Here is a 16,749-nt window from a genome sequence, read left to right on the forward strand (position 1 = left end):
GGGGAGGGTTGGGGGGAGGGGATGATGGGGGCAGTGAGGGAAGGGTTGGGGGAGGGGATGATGGGGGCAGTGAGGGAAGGTTTGGGGGAGGGGATGATGGGGGCAGAGAGGGGAGGGTTTGGGGGGAGTTGGGGAGGGGATGATGGGGGCAGTGAGGGAAGGTTTGGGGGAGGGTTGAGGGTTGAGGGATGAGGGAGGGAGGGGGAGGAGGGGGGAGGGGAGGTGAAACTACAACTGCCAGAGCGCCCCGCGCATGCTCATTGCTCACTTGGAACCGGTCTCCATAGCGACGGGGTCGGAAGAGCTTAAGGTAAAAGTAAAAAAAGTGCAAATAAATTAAAATAAAGTGGCGAGCGCGGCTCTGCGTCGCGCTTTGGGGAATTGGTGAGGGTTAATTTTTGGCGGCGGCGTTTTGTTTTGTTTTGGCCGCCGCCTGAGAGCGGGAGCCGGACTCGAGCCCCAGGCTTGGAGCCTAGAGCCCGGAGCCCGGGGCCCGGGGCCCGGGTTATTGATAGAAATGGTTAACCTATTGCACATATGCTGCATATTTCACACACACATATTACATTGTTGTTTTTACGTTGATGTTTTTATGAAGAACTACCAGTTATGGCCAAAGAGCGAGGACTTGCATTTATATAGCGCCTTCGCAATCCTCAGACCATTTCCAAACTCTTTTACATCCAATTTGAAATGTGGTCAGTGTGGAAACCCAGTTTTATGCCTTGGGTCTATGAGTTCACATAGTCGAGTAAACTCGAGCTGCAGGCCTTCGTATACTCTTGTTAGTTGATACCCGCTATCAATAACGGAGAGAGACCGACTTAAGAACAAACTATAATTGTTTATTGCAACAGAAGGCAGAGCGCTAAATCCTTGCGTGCTCCCACAACCACCTCCAGCTCCCGCACTCGACAGTGATTAGTCACTACTACCGTCTGGTTAAAAACAAAAAAAACTGCGGATGCTGGAAATCCAAAACAGAAACAGAATTACCCTGGAAAAACTCAGCAGGTCTGGCAGCATCGGCGGAGAAGAAAAGAGTTGACATTTCGAGTCCTCACCTACCATCTGGTTAGCCCACTTGCATTCTCTTAAAGGTCTCCCTCTCCGTTTACTTAAAAAATACAGTTAACAAACGTAATAACGTGAACTATTTACACTAGTAACTATTTACCAAGCAAGTTTCTGAAGAGATTTTCTTGGGTGTGCTGAGTGTTGCTGTTCAACAACCTCGGCTGGTTTTACCGAGACCTCCTTTTCAAGGATCAGAGTTGTCCATTAGGTTCCTCAGTGGAAATTGGAAGGTTTGTCTCCCCGACCCCCATTGCGTCCCACAGGCCTCACCGGTACTTCCAAATCATGTGACCTGTCCTCTACAGGCGGCACAGACTCCAGCTTAGATGAAGACTGCATTTCTTCTTGTGGGACTGGTGTTCGTCTGCAGAGATGATCCATGTGCGGTCTAATTATTCAACCGTTTACCGATACATTATAGGAGAGGGGTCCAGTTACTGCACTCACTTCGCCTAACAGCCAATTGGGCCCATCTCCAAAGTTCTTCACAAGGACTGCATCTCCCATCATAAAAGTTCTTTTGCAACCATGACCAACAAGCCAGCTCTTCTGCGCCTCTTGGCTTTTCTCCCCCCTCTCCCCTAAATTCGGGCAAACAAGGGTCAGGCGGGTGCGGAGACGTCTCTTCATTAGTAGTTCTGCGGGGGCAACGCCGGTTGTCGTGTGTGGTGAACAAAAACCAGGACAATCTCATGCTGATGTAATCCCCTTCCATCTTTTTCATCCTGGATTTAAAGGTTTGGACTAGCCACTCAGCCACGTCGTTCGATACTGGGTGGTGGGGTGAGGTTTTGATATGGGTAATGCCATTAAGGGTCGTGAACCTGTGGAACTCCCCGCTGGTAAAAGTAGTCCCGTTGTCAGACGCGAGGAGCTCCGGCAACCCATGCACTGCAAAACTCTGCCGCAAACGATCTATGGTGGCAGCCGACTTGGGTGACCAGGCTTTATAGATGTCCATCCATTTGGAGTGGGAGTCAATCAGTGAAAGGAACATTGTGCCCAAGAAGGGTCCCACATAATCGATATGGAAGCGCACCCATGGTCACCCTGACTGTTCCCATGGGTGCAATGGAGCTAGGTGGGGGAGCTTTTGCACCTGTTGGCATTGAGGACAGCTTTTGACCAAGGTTTCGATATCCAAAACCTGGCCACCAAAACAAGCTGCGTGCGAGCATCTTCATTCTGGTAATGCCCAGGTGAGCGCTGTGTAGTTTGGCTAATAACGGCCTTCACCCACCTCGGGGACACGATAACCCTTGTGTCCTAGAGTAATATGCCATCCTGGCAGGAGAATTCATATTTGCGATCAGAATAGGGCTTCACCTCTTCGGATTTAGATCCACCTGACCAACCGTTCAAGACCTGCTCCCAGACGTTTGACAATAGTGGGTCCCGGCTTTTCCTCTCATGGATTTGTCTGGTCTGAACCGGGGAGGAATCCAGAAAATTTAGTACTAAGACCAGTTCCTGGGGAATCAGAGCCTCTCCGTTATTAGCTGGTAGGGGAAGGCAGTTTTAGTGCGTCGGCACGTGCGATTTGAATACCCGAATGGTGAACAAAAGTGTAATCGTAGGCAGCTAATATTAGTGCCCATCTTTGGATGCGAGCCGATGCAATAGGGGGGATCGCTTTATCTTCTCCAAACAATCCCAGTAGGGGCTTGTGGTCCGTTATAATATGGAAATGGCGGCCAGGGAGATATTGACGAAACTTGCGGACACCGAACGCAATAGATAAGCCCTCTTTTTCAATTTGGGAATATCGTTGCTCTGCGACATGGGAGTGTGCGAGATGTATAACCAAAGGGTCATTCAGAGCCGCCCATCATCCGATGTGAAAGGTCAGCCCCTATTCTATAAGGGGACGTGTCACTTGTTAAAATTAATTCCTTCTTGGGGTCAAAGTGGGCCAACAAGGCCAACGATCTTAATCACTTCACTTTCAGGAAGGCATCCTGGTGCGGGGCTTGCCAACTCCATCTCTGGTTCTTCTTAAGCTGGCCGTACAATGGTGCCAGCACAGTCGAGAGCTTTTGGAGGAATTGGCCGTAGTGGTTTACCATGCCTAAGAAGGCCTTAAGCTCTGTGGTATTTCTCGGGGCAGTTGCTTCGCAATTGGCCTGGGCTTTTTCTTCCACAGGACGCAGGCCTTGCGCGTCAACCTTGTGGCCCAAGTAAACTGCCTCCTTAGCTTGGAACAGACATTGCTCCCTTTTTAAACGTACCCCTGCTTGTGCGAAGCATTTGAGCACTTCTTCTAGATTTGCTAAGTGTTCATCATCGGTCAGTCCCGTGACCAATATGTCATCCAAGCAAACGACAACATGGGGCAATTCTTGGAGCAAGTTTTCCATCATTCTTTGGAAAATAGCAAACACAGAGGAGACCCCAAAGGGTAGACGTGTGCATTGATACAATCCTTGGTGCATATTAACCATGGATGGTGGGTTCTCTTCTTAGAATTTTTCTTTATAGTGGGAATGTACTCATTCTGAATACTCTGAAATATCCCCATAAATGTCAGCCACTGCTTCTCTATTGAACTATCCTCTAGCCTAGTTTCCCAGTTCACTTCAGCTAGCTCAGCTTTCATCCCCACATAATTGCCCTAATTTAAGTTTAAGATACTAGTATTAGACCCACTCTTCTCCCAACAACTTTGGGGAACCTCACCTGGGAGTGGGTCCTAACAGCTGAGAGAGGCAGATTTTTGATGTCTCAGAGAAGACTGCATTTATTGTGCCACAGCACTAGGGAGAGCACTTCCTGTACGTGCGCAAATGCAGTGTCAATGTCAGCCTGTGACTGTTTAGAAGTGAGAGATGCTTAAAGTGCAGCTCTGTGTTCTGTCACTGAGCTATGCATTTTGTTTTGCAAGTTGGTTTTTTACAGCTGTCTCCTTAGCATCAAAATGAGTTAATAGAAAAAAATTGCAGCCACTTGGAGCAACCATTTTAACAGCGAGATTTTAAACAACTGTTCGAGTTCCCACACCTAGCCAAAATGGGGAAAGTAATCCAGTGAATTACTGGAAATTGGAATTTACCTTTAAGGAAAAATTTGAATGAGTTTCCTTAGTAACTGAGTTGTGTTAATATATCCTTCTCGGTGTTTTAATTTGAGTGATTATGATGAATCTTATTTTGGAACTCTATGTTTGCAAGTTTTTAAAAAATTATTTCATGGGGGGATGTGGGTGTCAATGGCAAGGCCAACATTTGTTGCCCATCCCTAATTACTGTTGAATTGGGTAGCTTGCTGGGGCTATTCAGGGCGTTGCTGTGGGTCTGGAGTCACATGTAGGCCAGACCAGGTAAGGACAGCAGATTTCCTTCCCTAGAGGGCGTTAGTGAACCAGGTGAGCTTTGGCTTTTATGACAATCAATGATTGAAAGTCTCAGAAGTGGTGACCGTGAAACTAATTTTCAATTCCAGACTTTTATCAATCGAATTCAAATTCCACCAGCTGCGATGATGGGATTTGAACCCATGTCCCTAGAGCAATATATCAGGGCTTCTGGATTACTAGTCCAGTGCCATTACCACGACACCACCATCTCCCTGCACAAAACCTTTTCAACTCATTCCAATAAATCAATAGAAAAATATTGTTTAGTGGTTAAAGCTGCAGTAGCCTTTTTGCAGTGTTAAGCAGGCAAAGCAGCACACACCTACCATCTTGGGCTGTAGTGCAGACCGAGCGCACATGCACAATTGTTCCTGACACCTTTCTGGTCAGCTGCAGGAGATACATGCTCAGGGAATTGAGGGGTATGAGGGGCAGGCAGGAAAGTGGAGTCAAAGCTGAAGATCAGTCATGATTGTATTGAATAGTAGAGCAGAGCAGACTTGGGCTGAATGATGTACTCTTGCTCCTATTTCTTATGTTCTTATTTAATGATGGACCCGCTTCCTTCTTCAGGAGAGAATTGGTCACCCACAGCAGCACCTGGCATCATTTTATTTATTCAGTGAGATTATGCGAAGACATAGGGAAAAAAAACATTTTTCTCCATTTGCTTTGTTGCAGGTGCAGCAATTATGCCAGCTGACCATCTTCCGAGTAGAGCTATCTTGTTTGCAAGTGAAAGGAGTGGAGTTGTGTATCGCATCCCCTCACTTCTCTACCTCATTGAGCACAAAACCTTTTTAGCCTTTGCGGAGAAACGAACCTCTGCACGAGATGTGGATGCAAAGATTCTGGTAATGAGGAGAGGGAAACAAATCAAGGGATCAGTGAAGGTATGTATCATCCACAGTCGAGACTCTTTGAGTACATCCTGGAAAATTCAAAATGGCACAAGTATTCTTTTTTGGATCAAGAAAGAAAGGGTAAGGTGGTATAGATGGATATGTTGCTGGTCGAATAATCTTGAGTGCACCTTCCACCATGGGCAATTTGAGAATTGAATTCAGTTTTACAAACCTAGAAACAGAAAGCCTGTCTCAGTAAAAGTGACCATGAAGCTGTCGCGTTGTTGCAAAAAGACAACTGGTTTACTGGTGTCCTTTAGGGAAGGAAACTCACCATGCTTGCGTGGCCTGGCCTACTTGTGACTCCACAGCAATGTAGACTCTTCACTGCTATCTGAAATGGCCTCGCAAGTCACTCAGTCATATAATTGTCACCTCCTCAAGGCTGACCAGAGACAAGCAGTAAATGCTCACCTCACCATGATGTCCACATTGCAAGGATGATTTCATTAAAATTATTTATTCGACATGCCGCCTAAAGTTTCCATGCACAGTAAATGTCTAAAAATATAACAATTATATTCTGACTGACTTCTAGAACAGCATTTACTAAATCTGGGCTGGCACTAGGAAAAAAATTCTGAGCATCAAAGCTGCAAGATTCTCATTAAAGCCCAAACAGAGTCAGTAATGCCTCTCTGGGTAGGCAAATTGCCACCCTTACCCAGTCTGGCCTGCCCGTGACTCAAGTTCCATGCTATGTGGTTGACTCTTGTGGTCTCAGAAGTAATCTAGCAAAGCCATTCAGTTGTTCTGTGGTTCAGGTGGAAGAAAGCTCACCACCACCTTCTCAGTGCAGTGGGGGATGGGCAATGAATGCCAACCTTGTCAAGGGTATTTTTTTTTAGACTAGTTACCCTTGGGGAAAACACTGGCCCCAAAGCAGGAAGACCACTGAAGACTGTGGTGTTCCAAATCCCAGGCTATTCACAAGCAATTTTTTAAAAATTATTTCACGGGATGTGGGCGTCGGTGGCTAGGCCAGCATTTGTTATCCATCCCTAATTGCCCTTGAGAAGGTGGTCGTGAGCTGTCTTCATGAACCATTGCAGTCCATGTGGTGTAGGTGCACCCACAGTGCTGTTAGGAAGGGAGTTGCATGTCAGGATGGTGTGTGGCTTGGAGGGGAACTTCCAAGTGATGGCGTTCCCATGCATTTGCTGCCCTTGTCTTTCTTGGTGGTAGAGGTCATTGATTTGGAAGGTGCTGTTGGAGGATCCTTGGAGAGTTACTGCAGTGCATCTTGAAGAAGGTACACACTGTGCATTGGTGATACAGGGAGTGGATGTTGAAGGTGGTGGCTGGGGGGGCAATCAAGCAGTCTGCTTTGACCTGGATGTTGTCGAGCTTCAAATTGGGGCTGCACCCATCCAAACAAGTGGAGAATATTTCATCACATTCCTGACTTGATGGACAAACTTTGGGGAGTCAGAAGGTGAGTTGTTCTCACAGAATTTACAGCCTCAGACCTGCTCTTATAGCCACAGTATTTATATGGCTAGTCCAGTTCAGTTTCTGGTCAATGATAATCCCCAGGATGTTGACAGTGGAGGATTCAGCGATGGTAATACCATTGAATGTCAAGGGGTGATGGTTGGATTCTCTCTTGTTGGAGATGGTCATTGCCTGGCACTTGTGTGGTGTGAATGTTACTTGCCACCATAAGACCTAGGAGCAGAAGTAGGCCATTCGGCCCATCAAATCTGCTCTGCCATTCAATGAGATCATAGCTGATCTGATAATCCTCAACTCCACTTTACTGCCTTTTCCCCATAACCCTTGGTTCCCTTACTGATTAAAAATCTGTCTATCTCAGCCTTGAATATGCTTAATGACCCAGCCTCTACAGCCTTCTGTAGTAAAGAATTCCACAGATTAACAACCCTCTGAGAGAATAAATTCTCTCCCTCACTCTGAGATTAAACCCTCTGATCCTAGTCTTTCTCACAAGGGAAAATAACCTCTCAGCATCTACCCTGTCAAGCCCCCTATGAATCTTATGTTTCAATGAGGTCGCCTCTCATTCTTCCAAACTCCAACGAGTACAGTCCCAACCTACTCAACCTTTTCTCATAAGAAAATCTCTCCATATCCGGGATCAATCTAGTGAACCTTCCCCGGACTGCCTCCAATGCCAGTACATCTCCCCTTAGATAAGGGGACCAAAACTGTTCACAGTATTCTAGGTCTGGTCTAGCCTTGTATAGTTTTAGCTAGGCTTCCCCATGATTATTTAGTATTTTTGGAATGCTATTAGTGTCTTCTACCTTTAAGACTGATGCAAAGTATTTATTTAGCTCCTCTGCCATTTCCTGGTTCTCTATTATTATTTCCCTAGCCTCATTCTTGAAGGGGCCTATATTGACTTTGGCCTCTCTCTTCCTTTTTATATATTTAAAGAAGCTCTTACAGTCCAGTTTTATATTACTTGCTGGTTTACCCTCAAAGTTTAATTTCTCCCTCTTTATTATTGTTTTGATCATCTTCTCTTAGGCTAGAAGCTTTAGCTCGGTGGGTGGGCACATGCCCAACCCACCGAGCGTCAATTGACACATGTTGATGTCAGCTGAGCGTGCTGATGTTAACGTGTAGTTACACGATAGTTCGGTCGGCAGGCATGCGCTAGAGCCAGCAGCATGCCCACTGACAATTCAAAGGCCTATAAAGGCCATTAAGTAATCAATTGTTCTGAATTTTTCACTGCTGGTTCAACCTGATGGTTGACAAGCAGGCGAAAAAGCCAAGCGGCCTTTACATTTTTTGGAAACCTCATCCACAGGCGGGTGAAGATGGTTGGGCCTAGGACACTACTCTGAGGAACTCCTGCAGTGGTGTCCTGGGACTGAGATGATTGACCTCCAACAACCACAACCATCTAACTTTGTGCTAGGTATGACTCCATCCATTGGAGAGTTTTCCTCCTGAGTCCCATTGACTCCAGTTTTGCTAGGGCTCCTTGATGCCATCCTTGGTCAAATGCTGACTTGATATCAAGGGCAGTCATTCTCACCTCGCCTCTTGAGTTCAGTTATTTTGTCCAGGTTTGGGCTAAGGCTATAATTTTTTTTTAATTAGGTCATTACGAGGTCAGGAGCTGAGTGGCCTTGGCAGAACCCAAACTGAGCATCAGTGAGCAGGTTATTGTTGAGTAAGAGCCACTTGCTAGCACTGTTGATGACCCCTTCCATCACTTTACTGATGATCAAGAGTAAACTGATGGAATGGTAACTGGCCAGGTTAGATTTGTCCTACTTTTTGTGTACAGGATGTCCGGGGCAGTTTTCCCCATTGGCAGTTAGATGCCAATGTTGTAGCTGTACTGGAATAGCTTGGCTAAGGATGCACTAGTTTTGGAGCACAAGTCTTCAGTATTATAGCTGGAATGTTGTCAGGGCCCATAGCCTTTGCAATGTCCAGTGCCTTCAGCCATTTCTTTATATCATGTGGAGTGAATCAGTTGGCTGAAGAATGACATGGTTTGTCCACTCGGCACCTCTAACTGAAGATTGTTGCAACTGCTTCAGCCTTGTCTTTTGCACTGATATGCTGTGTTCCCCCTTCATTGTGGATGGGATATTTGTGGAGCCTCCTCCTCTTGTTAGTTGTTTAATTGTCCGCCACCATTCAAAACTGGATGTAGCAGAATTGTAGAGCTTAGATCTGATCCTGATGGTGGGATCACTTAGCTCTGTCTGTTGCATGCTACTTTCACTGTTGGGCATGTATCTATGTAGTCTAGTGTTGTAGCTTCACCAGATTGACAACTCATTTTTAGGTATGCCTGGTGCTGCTCCTGGCATGCCCTGCTGCACTCTTCATTGAACCAGGGTTGATGCCCCGGCTTGATGGTAATGGCAGAGTGCAGAATATGCTGGGCATGAGGTTACAGATTTTAGTTGTATATAATTCTACTGCTGATGGCCCACAGTGCCTCATGGATGCCTAGTTTTGAGTTGCTGGATATGTTCAAAATCTATCCCATTTAGCATGGTAGTAGTGCCACACAACGCGATGGAGGGTATCCTCAATGTGATGCATCTGTGACAGGTAGATTGATGATGATGAGGTCAAGTAGGCTTTTCTCTCTTGTTGGCTCCCTCACACCCTGCCGCAGACTCAGTCCAGCAGCTATGTAATTTAGGACTTGGCCAGCTTGGTCGGTATTGGTGCTACCGAGCCACTCTTTGTGATGGACATTAAAGTCCCTTTGCCACCCTCAGTGCTTCCTGCAAGTGGTGTTCAACATTGAGGAGTACTGATTCATCAGCTGAGGGTGGGCGGTAGGTGATAATCACCAGGAGGTTTCCTTGCCCATAGTTATCCTGATGCCATGTGACTTCACGAGATCCAGAGTTGATGTTGATATTGAGAACTCCCAGGGCAACTCCCTCCCAACTGTATAGCATTGTGCCGCCACCTCTGGTGGGCCTGTCCTGTCTGTGGGCCAGGGCTTACCCAGGGATGTTGATGCTGGTGTCTGTTATTTGTAAGGTATGATTCCGTGAGGATGACTATGTCAGGCTGTTGCTTGACTAGTCTGTGGGACAGCTCTCCCAATTTTGGCACTAACCCCCAGATGTTAATGAGGATGACTTTGCAGGGTTGACAGGGCTGTGCTTGCCGTTGTTATTTCTGGTGCCTAGGTCTATCTGTCCAGTTTCATTCCTTTTTGTAGACTTTGTAGCGGTTTTGATACAACTGAGTGGTTTGCTAGACATTTAAGAGTTGTGGGTCTGGAATCACATGTAGGTCAGACCAAACCAGGTAAGGACAGCACATTTCCTTCCCTAAAGAACATAGTGAACCAGATGGGTTTTTATGGCAATCGACAATGGTTTCATGGTCACTATTACTGAAGCTAACTTTAGATTCCCCCAGATGTATTAACTGAATTTAAATTCCGCCAGCTGCCATTAAAAAAAAAGCAGCAAATAGGGTAAAAGGGGGAAAAAATGGTAAAAACGCAAAATTAATGGCTCTTAAATGCACATGGTATTCAGAACAAAATAAATGAATTAACAGCACAAATAGAGGTTAATGGGTATGATCTTGTAGCCATATGGAGACGCGGTTACAAGGAGATCAAAACTGGGAACTAAATATTCAGAGGTATGTGACTTTTTGAAAGGGCAGGCAGGAAGGAAAAGGTGGCAGGGTAGCTTTGTTAGTATGAGATGGAATATGTACGATAGTGAGAAATGATCTTGGGTCGGAAGATGTAGAGTCCATATGGGTGGAGGTTAAGAAATAACAAGGGGAAGAATACAAGACGACACTGGTGGGAGTAGTCTATAGGACCCCTAACAGTAGCTATACTGTAAGACAGAGAATAAATCAGGAGATAATGAGGGCATGTAAAAAAGGCAGTACATTAATCATGGGTGACTTTAATCTTCATGTAGACTGGGAAAATCAAATTGGCAGAAGTAGCCACGAGCAAGAATTCATTGAGTAAATTTGGGACAGTTTCCTAGAAAAAAATATTGTGGATCCAACCAGGGATCAGGCTATTTTGGATTTGGTAATGTGTGATGAGGCAGGTTTAATAAATGATCTCAGAGTGAAAGATCCTCTAGGAAACAGTGACCATAACATGGTTGAATTTAGCATTCACTTAGAGTGAGAAAGTTGAGTTGGAAACAACTGTGCTAAACTTAATTAAGGGTAATTACAAAGGAATGCGGACAGAGTTGGCTGGAATGGACTAGAAAAGGAGTTTCACAGAAAAGACAGTGGATAAACAATAGACATTTAAGAAAATGGTTCATGACTCACAACAAAGATATATCCTAGTGAGGAAGAAGGATTCTAAGAAGGGGATAAACCAACCATGCACAACCAAGGAAATTAAGGATAGTATCAAACTGAAAGAAAAAACATTCAATGTGGCAAATATTAATGGTAAGCCAGAGGATTGGGAGACTTTTAAAAACAAACAAAAGATGACCAAAAATGACCAAAGGAGAGAATAAACTTTGAGGGTAAACTAGCAAGTAATGTAAAACCAGACAGAGGCTGGAAGAGAGAGAAAGAGAGAGATGGGAGGCTGGAGGAGAGAGAAAGAGAGAGATGGGAGGCTGGAGGAGAGAGAAAGAGAGAGATGGGAGGCTGGAGGAGAGAGAAAGAGAGAGATGGGAGGCTGGAGGAGAGAGAAAGAGAGAGATGGGAGGCTGGAAGAGAGAGAGAAAGATGGGAGGCTGGAGGAGAGAGAAAGAGAGATGGGAGGCTGGAGGAGAGAGAAAGAGATGGGAGGCTGGAGGAGAGAGAAAGAGAGAGATGGGAGACTGGAGGAGAGAGAAAGAGAGAGATGGGAGACTGGAGGAGAGAGAAAGAGTGAGATGGGAGACTGGAGGAGAGAGAAAGAGAGAGATGGGAGGCTGGAGGAGAGAGAAAGAGAGAGATGGGAGGCTGGAGGAGAGAGAAAGAGAGAGATGGGAGGCTGGAGGAGAGAGAAAGAGAGAGATGGCAGGCTGGAGGAGAGAGAAAGAGAGAGATGGGAGACTGGAGGATAGAGAAAGAGAGAGATGGGAGACTGGAGGAGAGAGAAAGAGAGAGATGGGAGACTGGAGGAGAGAGAAAGAGAGAGATGGGAGACTGGAGGAGAGAGAAAGAGTGAGATGGGAGACTGGAGGAGAGAGAAAGAGAGAGATGGGAGGCTGGAGGAGAGAGAAAGAGAGAGATGGGAGGCTGGAGGAGAGAGAAAGAGAGAGATGGGAGGCTGGAGGAGAGAGAAAGAGAGAGATGGCAGGCTGGAGGAGAGAGAAAGAGAGAGATGGGAGACTGGAGGATAGAGAAAGAGAGAGATGGGAGACTGGAGGAGAGAGAAAGAGAGAGATGGGAGACTGGAGGAGAGAGAAAGAGAGAGATGGGAGACTGGAGGAGAGAGAAAGAGAGAGATGGGAGACTGGAGGAGAGAGAAAGAGAGAGATGGGAGACTGGAGGAGAGAGAAAGAGAGAGATGGGAGACTGGAGGAGAGAGAAAGAGAGAGATGGGAGGCTGGAGGAGAGAGAAAGAGAGAGATGGGAGGCTGGAGGAGAGAGAAAGAGAGAGATGGGAGGCTGGAGGAGAGAGAAAGAGAGAGATGGGAGGCTGGAGGAGAGAGAAAGAGAGAGATGGGAGGCTGGAGGAGAGAGAGAGAGGTCGGAGGCTGGAGGAGAGAGAAAGAGAGAGGTCAGAGGCTGGAGGAGAGAGAACGTGGGAGGTCGGAGGCAGGAGGAGAGAGAGAGAGGTCGGAGGCAGGAGGAGAGAGAGAGAGGTCGGAGGCAGGAGGAGAAAGAGAGAGGTCGGAGGCAGGAGGAGAGAGAGGTCGGAGGCAGGAGGAGAGAGAGAGAGGTCGGAGGCAGGAGGAAAGAGAGAGAGGTCGGAGGCAGGAGGAGAGAGAGAGAGGTCGGAGGCAGGAGGAGAGAGAGAGAGGTCGGAGGCAGGAGGAGAGAGAGAGAGAGAGGTCGGAGGCAGGAGGAGAGAGAGAGAGGTCGGAGGCAGGAGGAGAGTGAGAGAGGTCGGAGGCAGGAGAGAGAGAGAGGTCAGAGGCAGGAGGAGAGAGAGGTCGGAGGCAGGAGGAGAGTGAGAGAGACAGAGGTCGGAGGCAGGAGGAGAGAGACACAGGTCGGAGGCAGGAGGAGAGAGACAGAGGTCGGAGGCAGGAGGAGAGAGGGAGAGAGAGAGGTCGGAGGCAGGAGGAGAGAGAGAGGTCGGAGGCAGGAGGAGAGAGAGAGGTCGGAGGCAGGAGGAGAGAGAGAGGTCGGAGGCAGGAGGAGAGAGAGAGGTCGGAGGCAGGAGGAGAGAGAGAGGTCGGAGGCAGGAGGAGAGAGAGAGGTCGGAGGCAGGAGGAGAGAGAGAGAGAGAGAGGTTGAAGGCAGGAGGAGAGAGAGAGGTCGGAGGCAGGAGGAGAGAGAGAGAGGTTGAAGGCAGGAGGAGAGAGAGGTTGGAGGCAGGAGGAGAGAGAGAGAGGTCGGAGGCAGGAGGAGAGAGAGAGAGGTCGGAGGCAGGAGGAGAGAGAGAGAGGTCGGAGGCAGGAGGAGAGAGAGGTTGGAGGCAGGAGGAGAGAGAGGTTGGAGGCAGGAGGAGAGAGAGGTTGGAGGCAGGAGGAGAGAGAGGTTGGAGGCAGGAGGAGAGAGAGGTTGGAGGCAGGAGGAGAGAGAGAGAGAGGTCGGAGGCAAGAGGAGAGAGAGAGGTCGGAGGCAGGAGGAGAGAGAGAGGTCGGAGGCAGGAGGAGAGAGAGAGAGAGAGGTCAGAGGCAGGAGGAGAGAGAGAGATAGAGGTCAGAGGCAGGAGGAGAGAGAGGTCAGAGGCAGGAGGAGAGAGAGGTCGGAGGCAGGAGGAGAGAGAGAGAGAGGTCGGAGGCTGGAGGAGAGAGAGAGGTCAGAGGCAGGAGGAGAGAGAGAGAGAGGTCGGAGGCAGGAGGAGAGAGAGAGAGGTCGGAGGCTGGAGGAGAGAGAGAGAGAGAGGTCGGAGGCTGGAGGAGAGAGAGAGGTCGGAGGCAGGAGGAGAGAGAGAGAGGTCGGAGGCAGGAGGAGAGAGAGAGATCGGAGGCTGGAGGAGAGAGAGAGAGATCGGAGGCTGGAGGAGAGAGAGAGAGATCGGAGGCTGGAGGAGAGAGAGAGAGAGAGAGATCGGAGGCTGGAGGAGAGAGAGAGATCACTGGCTGGAAGAGAGAGAGAGGAGAGATCGGATGCTGGAGGACAGAGAGACGGATCGGAACCTGGAAGAGAGAGAGGTAGAGAGACCCCTGACAATGTGTTAACTGTGGATGCACTATACTCTGGGAATCGTGAATCGGACAGTTGTGAGAGTGAGTGGCAGCTGCTGTCGGAGGATTTTTGCTGGAAGTGTTGGTTTTTACCAGCGTCACTGATTGTTGTGGTGTGCTGAGGGCAGTCTGTGATGGCACAGCCTAGGCTGTTGTGTGTTAACCTACCACATCCTCTATCCCCCTTTCGTCCCTCCCCTAATCCTCTCTTTCATTAACCCCCTCACCTTCACCTCACTGGTGCACCTTCTGCGGAGGATAGCTTGTGCCTGATCTAGTTGTGCTTCCTGTTCCTAGTGGGAGGACGAGGTACTGTTGGAGATGGCGAGGCTGCCAGGCTATCGGACAATGAACCCATGCCCGGTGTACGAGCGGAAACGTGGAGTGATTTATCTGTTCTTCAACTGTATCAAGGAGGGCGTCTCTGAGGCACAGCAGATCTGGTGGGGCAAGAATTCTGCCAGGTTGTGCTACGTGCTGAGCCGAGACGCTGGGGTCAGCTGGAGTGGACTGACAGACTTAACGTACAGTGTCCTTGGCTCTCAATTCTACAAGTGGGGCACGTTTGGGGTGGGGCCAGGTCACGGTGTGCAGACACAGCAAGGGAGGCTGATAGTTCCCGCCTATGCATACATAATCCGACGAAGGTGTTGCCTGATCCCACCTTGGTTCTTTACGCAGCCCCACTCGCTTTACTTCTACAGTGATGATGGCGGAGACAGCTGGAAAGTGGCAGAACCAATACCCAAGTACCAGGGGCTGGAGTGCGAACTAGCGGAGATCACCATCACTGACATCTATCACCTGCTGTACTGCAATGCCCGGACAAATGGCCATCGCAGGATGGAGGCGTTGAGCCTGGATTCCGGCCACTTTGAAATTGCCCGCTTAGCCAAAGGGCTGTCAGAGACAAAGGGTGGGTGTCAGGGGAGTGTGGCGAGCTTCTATCCCCCAAAGTCAATTGGCATGCCTTCTGATAGGCGTGATCCATTAGTCAAGATGTCCTGGCTCCTGTACACACACCCAACCGGTGAACGTTGCTATTTCCTTCATAAGCGCAATCGGACCAATCTGGGTGTTTACATCAATATGATGCCCCTGAAGCCTAAACATTGGTACGGACCTTGGGTCATCCAGACTGGGCCCAGTGGTTACTCTGACCTCATCTACCTTGATGAGATGGGAACCTTTGCTTGTCTATATGAGTGTGGTATGACAAAGTCCTGGGAACAAATTGCTTTCTGTCTCTTCACCATTGAAGACGTGATGAAAAACATCTTCTAATGGTACAACCACAATTAAGATTCTTCCTTTGGCTTCTATTAATGATCCACCTTGTCTACAATAATCCTCCCAGATCCTAAGAACAGTTTAAGTGTGTGAGTGAGAATGTGTGTTTCGATATGTGTGCTAGTGTTAGTGAGTGCGTGTGCAATTGTGAGAGAGAATATGTGTGCACATGAGTGTGCCTGGGTGTGTTAATGTTTGAGTGCATGAGAGAGTGCCCATGTGTGTAAATGTGTGCGTGTGAATGGTGTATCTGAGTGTGCATGTGTTTGAGTGTGTGCGCCTTTGTGCATGATTGAGTATGTATGCATGTGTGTTCATGATTGTGCATATGTGCTGTTTGTGATTAGGCATGTAGATGTGTATGTGTGTGTGTTCTTGCTCAAGTATGATTGTGTGTATGAGTGCACATAAGAACATATGTATTATGAGTAGGCCAAAACAAAAACAGAAATACCCAGAAAAACTCAGCAGGTCTGGCAGCATCGGCGGAGAAGAGCAAGGTTGACATTTCGAGTCCTCATGACCCTTCAACAGAACTAAATAGAAATAGGAAAGGGGTGAAATATAAGCTGGTTTTATATTTCACCCCTTTCCTATTTCTACTTAGTTCTGTTGAAGGGTCATGAGGACTCGAAACGTCAACTGTGCTCTTCTCCGCTGATGCTGCCAGACCTGCTGAGTTTTTCCGCGTATTTCTGTTTTTGTTTTGGATTTCCAGCATCCGCAGTTTTATGTTTTTATCTTAGGAGTAGGCCACTTGGCCCCTCAAACCTGCTCCACCATTCAATAAGATCATGGCTGAGCTGATTGTAACCTCCACTCCACATACCTGCCTACCCCCAATAACCTTTCACTCCCTTAGTTATCAAGAATCTATCTAGCTCTGACTTAAAAATATTCAAAGACCCTGCTTCCACCGCCTTTTGAGGAAGAGAGTTCCAAAGACTCTCAACCCTCTGAGACGAAAAACTTCTCCTCATCTCTGTCTTAAATGAGCAACCCCTTATTTTTAAACAGTGACCCCTAGTTCTAGATTCTCCCACAAGAGGAAACATCTTCTCCACATCCACCCTGTCAAGACCCATCAGGATCTTAAAGGTTTCAATCAAGTCACCTCTTAACTCTTCTAAATTCCAGTGGATACAAGCCTAACCTGTCAATCTTTCCTCATAAAACAACCCACCCATTCCTGGTATTAGGCTAGTAAACCTTCTCTGAAATGCTTCTAACCCATTTACATCTTTCCTGAAATAAGGAGACCAATACTGTACATGGTACTCCAGATGTGGTCTCACCAGTGCCTGTACAATTGAAGCATAACCTCCCTACTTTTATAATCAATTCCTCTGAGCATGTGTGTATGCGAGTGAGCCTG

General features: G+C 47.7%; 1 protein-coding gene across 1 annotated transcript; it reads left to right on the top strand.

The window, feature by feature from the left end:
- The first annotated feature begins 265 nt into the window (after nucleotides 1–265).
- On the top strand, nucleotides 266–15,822 carry LOC121284176 (sialidase-3-like). The gene is made up of 3 exons (XM_041199423.1): nucleotides 266–310; nucleotides 5,111–5,322; nucleotides 14,382–15,822. Exons 2-3 carry the CDS (start codon nucleotides 5,122–5,124, stop codon nucleotides 15,366–15,368), a joined length of 1,188 nt encoding a protein of 395 aa, XP_041055357.1. The 5' UTR covers nucleotides 266–310; nucleotides 5,111–5,121; the 3' UTR covers nucleotides 15,369–15,822.
- The last annotated feature ends 927 nt before the right edge of the window (nucleotides 15,823–16,749 follow it).

Source organism: Carcharodon carcharias, chromosome 11 (genome assembly GCF_017639515.1).
Source record: "Carcharodon carcharias isolate sCarCar2 chromosome 11, sCarCar2.pri, whole genome shotgun sequence".
Lineage (NCBI taxonomy): Eukaryota > Metazoa > Chordata > Chondrichthyes > Lamniformes > Lamnidae > Carcharodon > Carcharodon carcharias.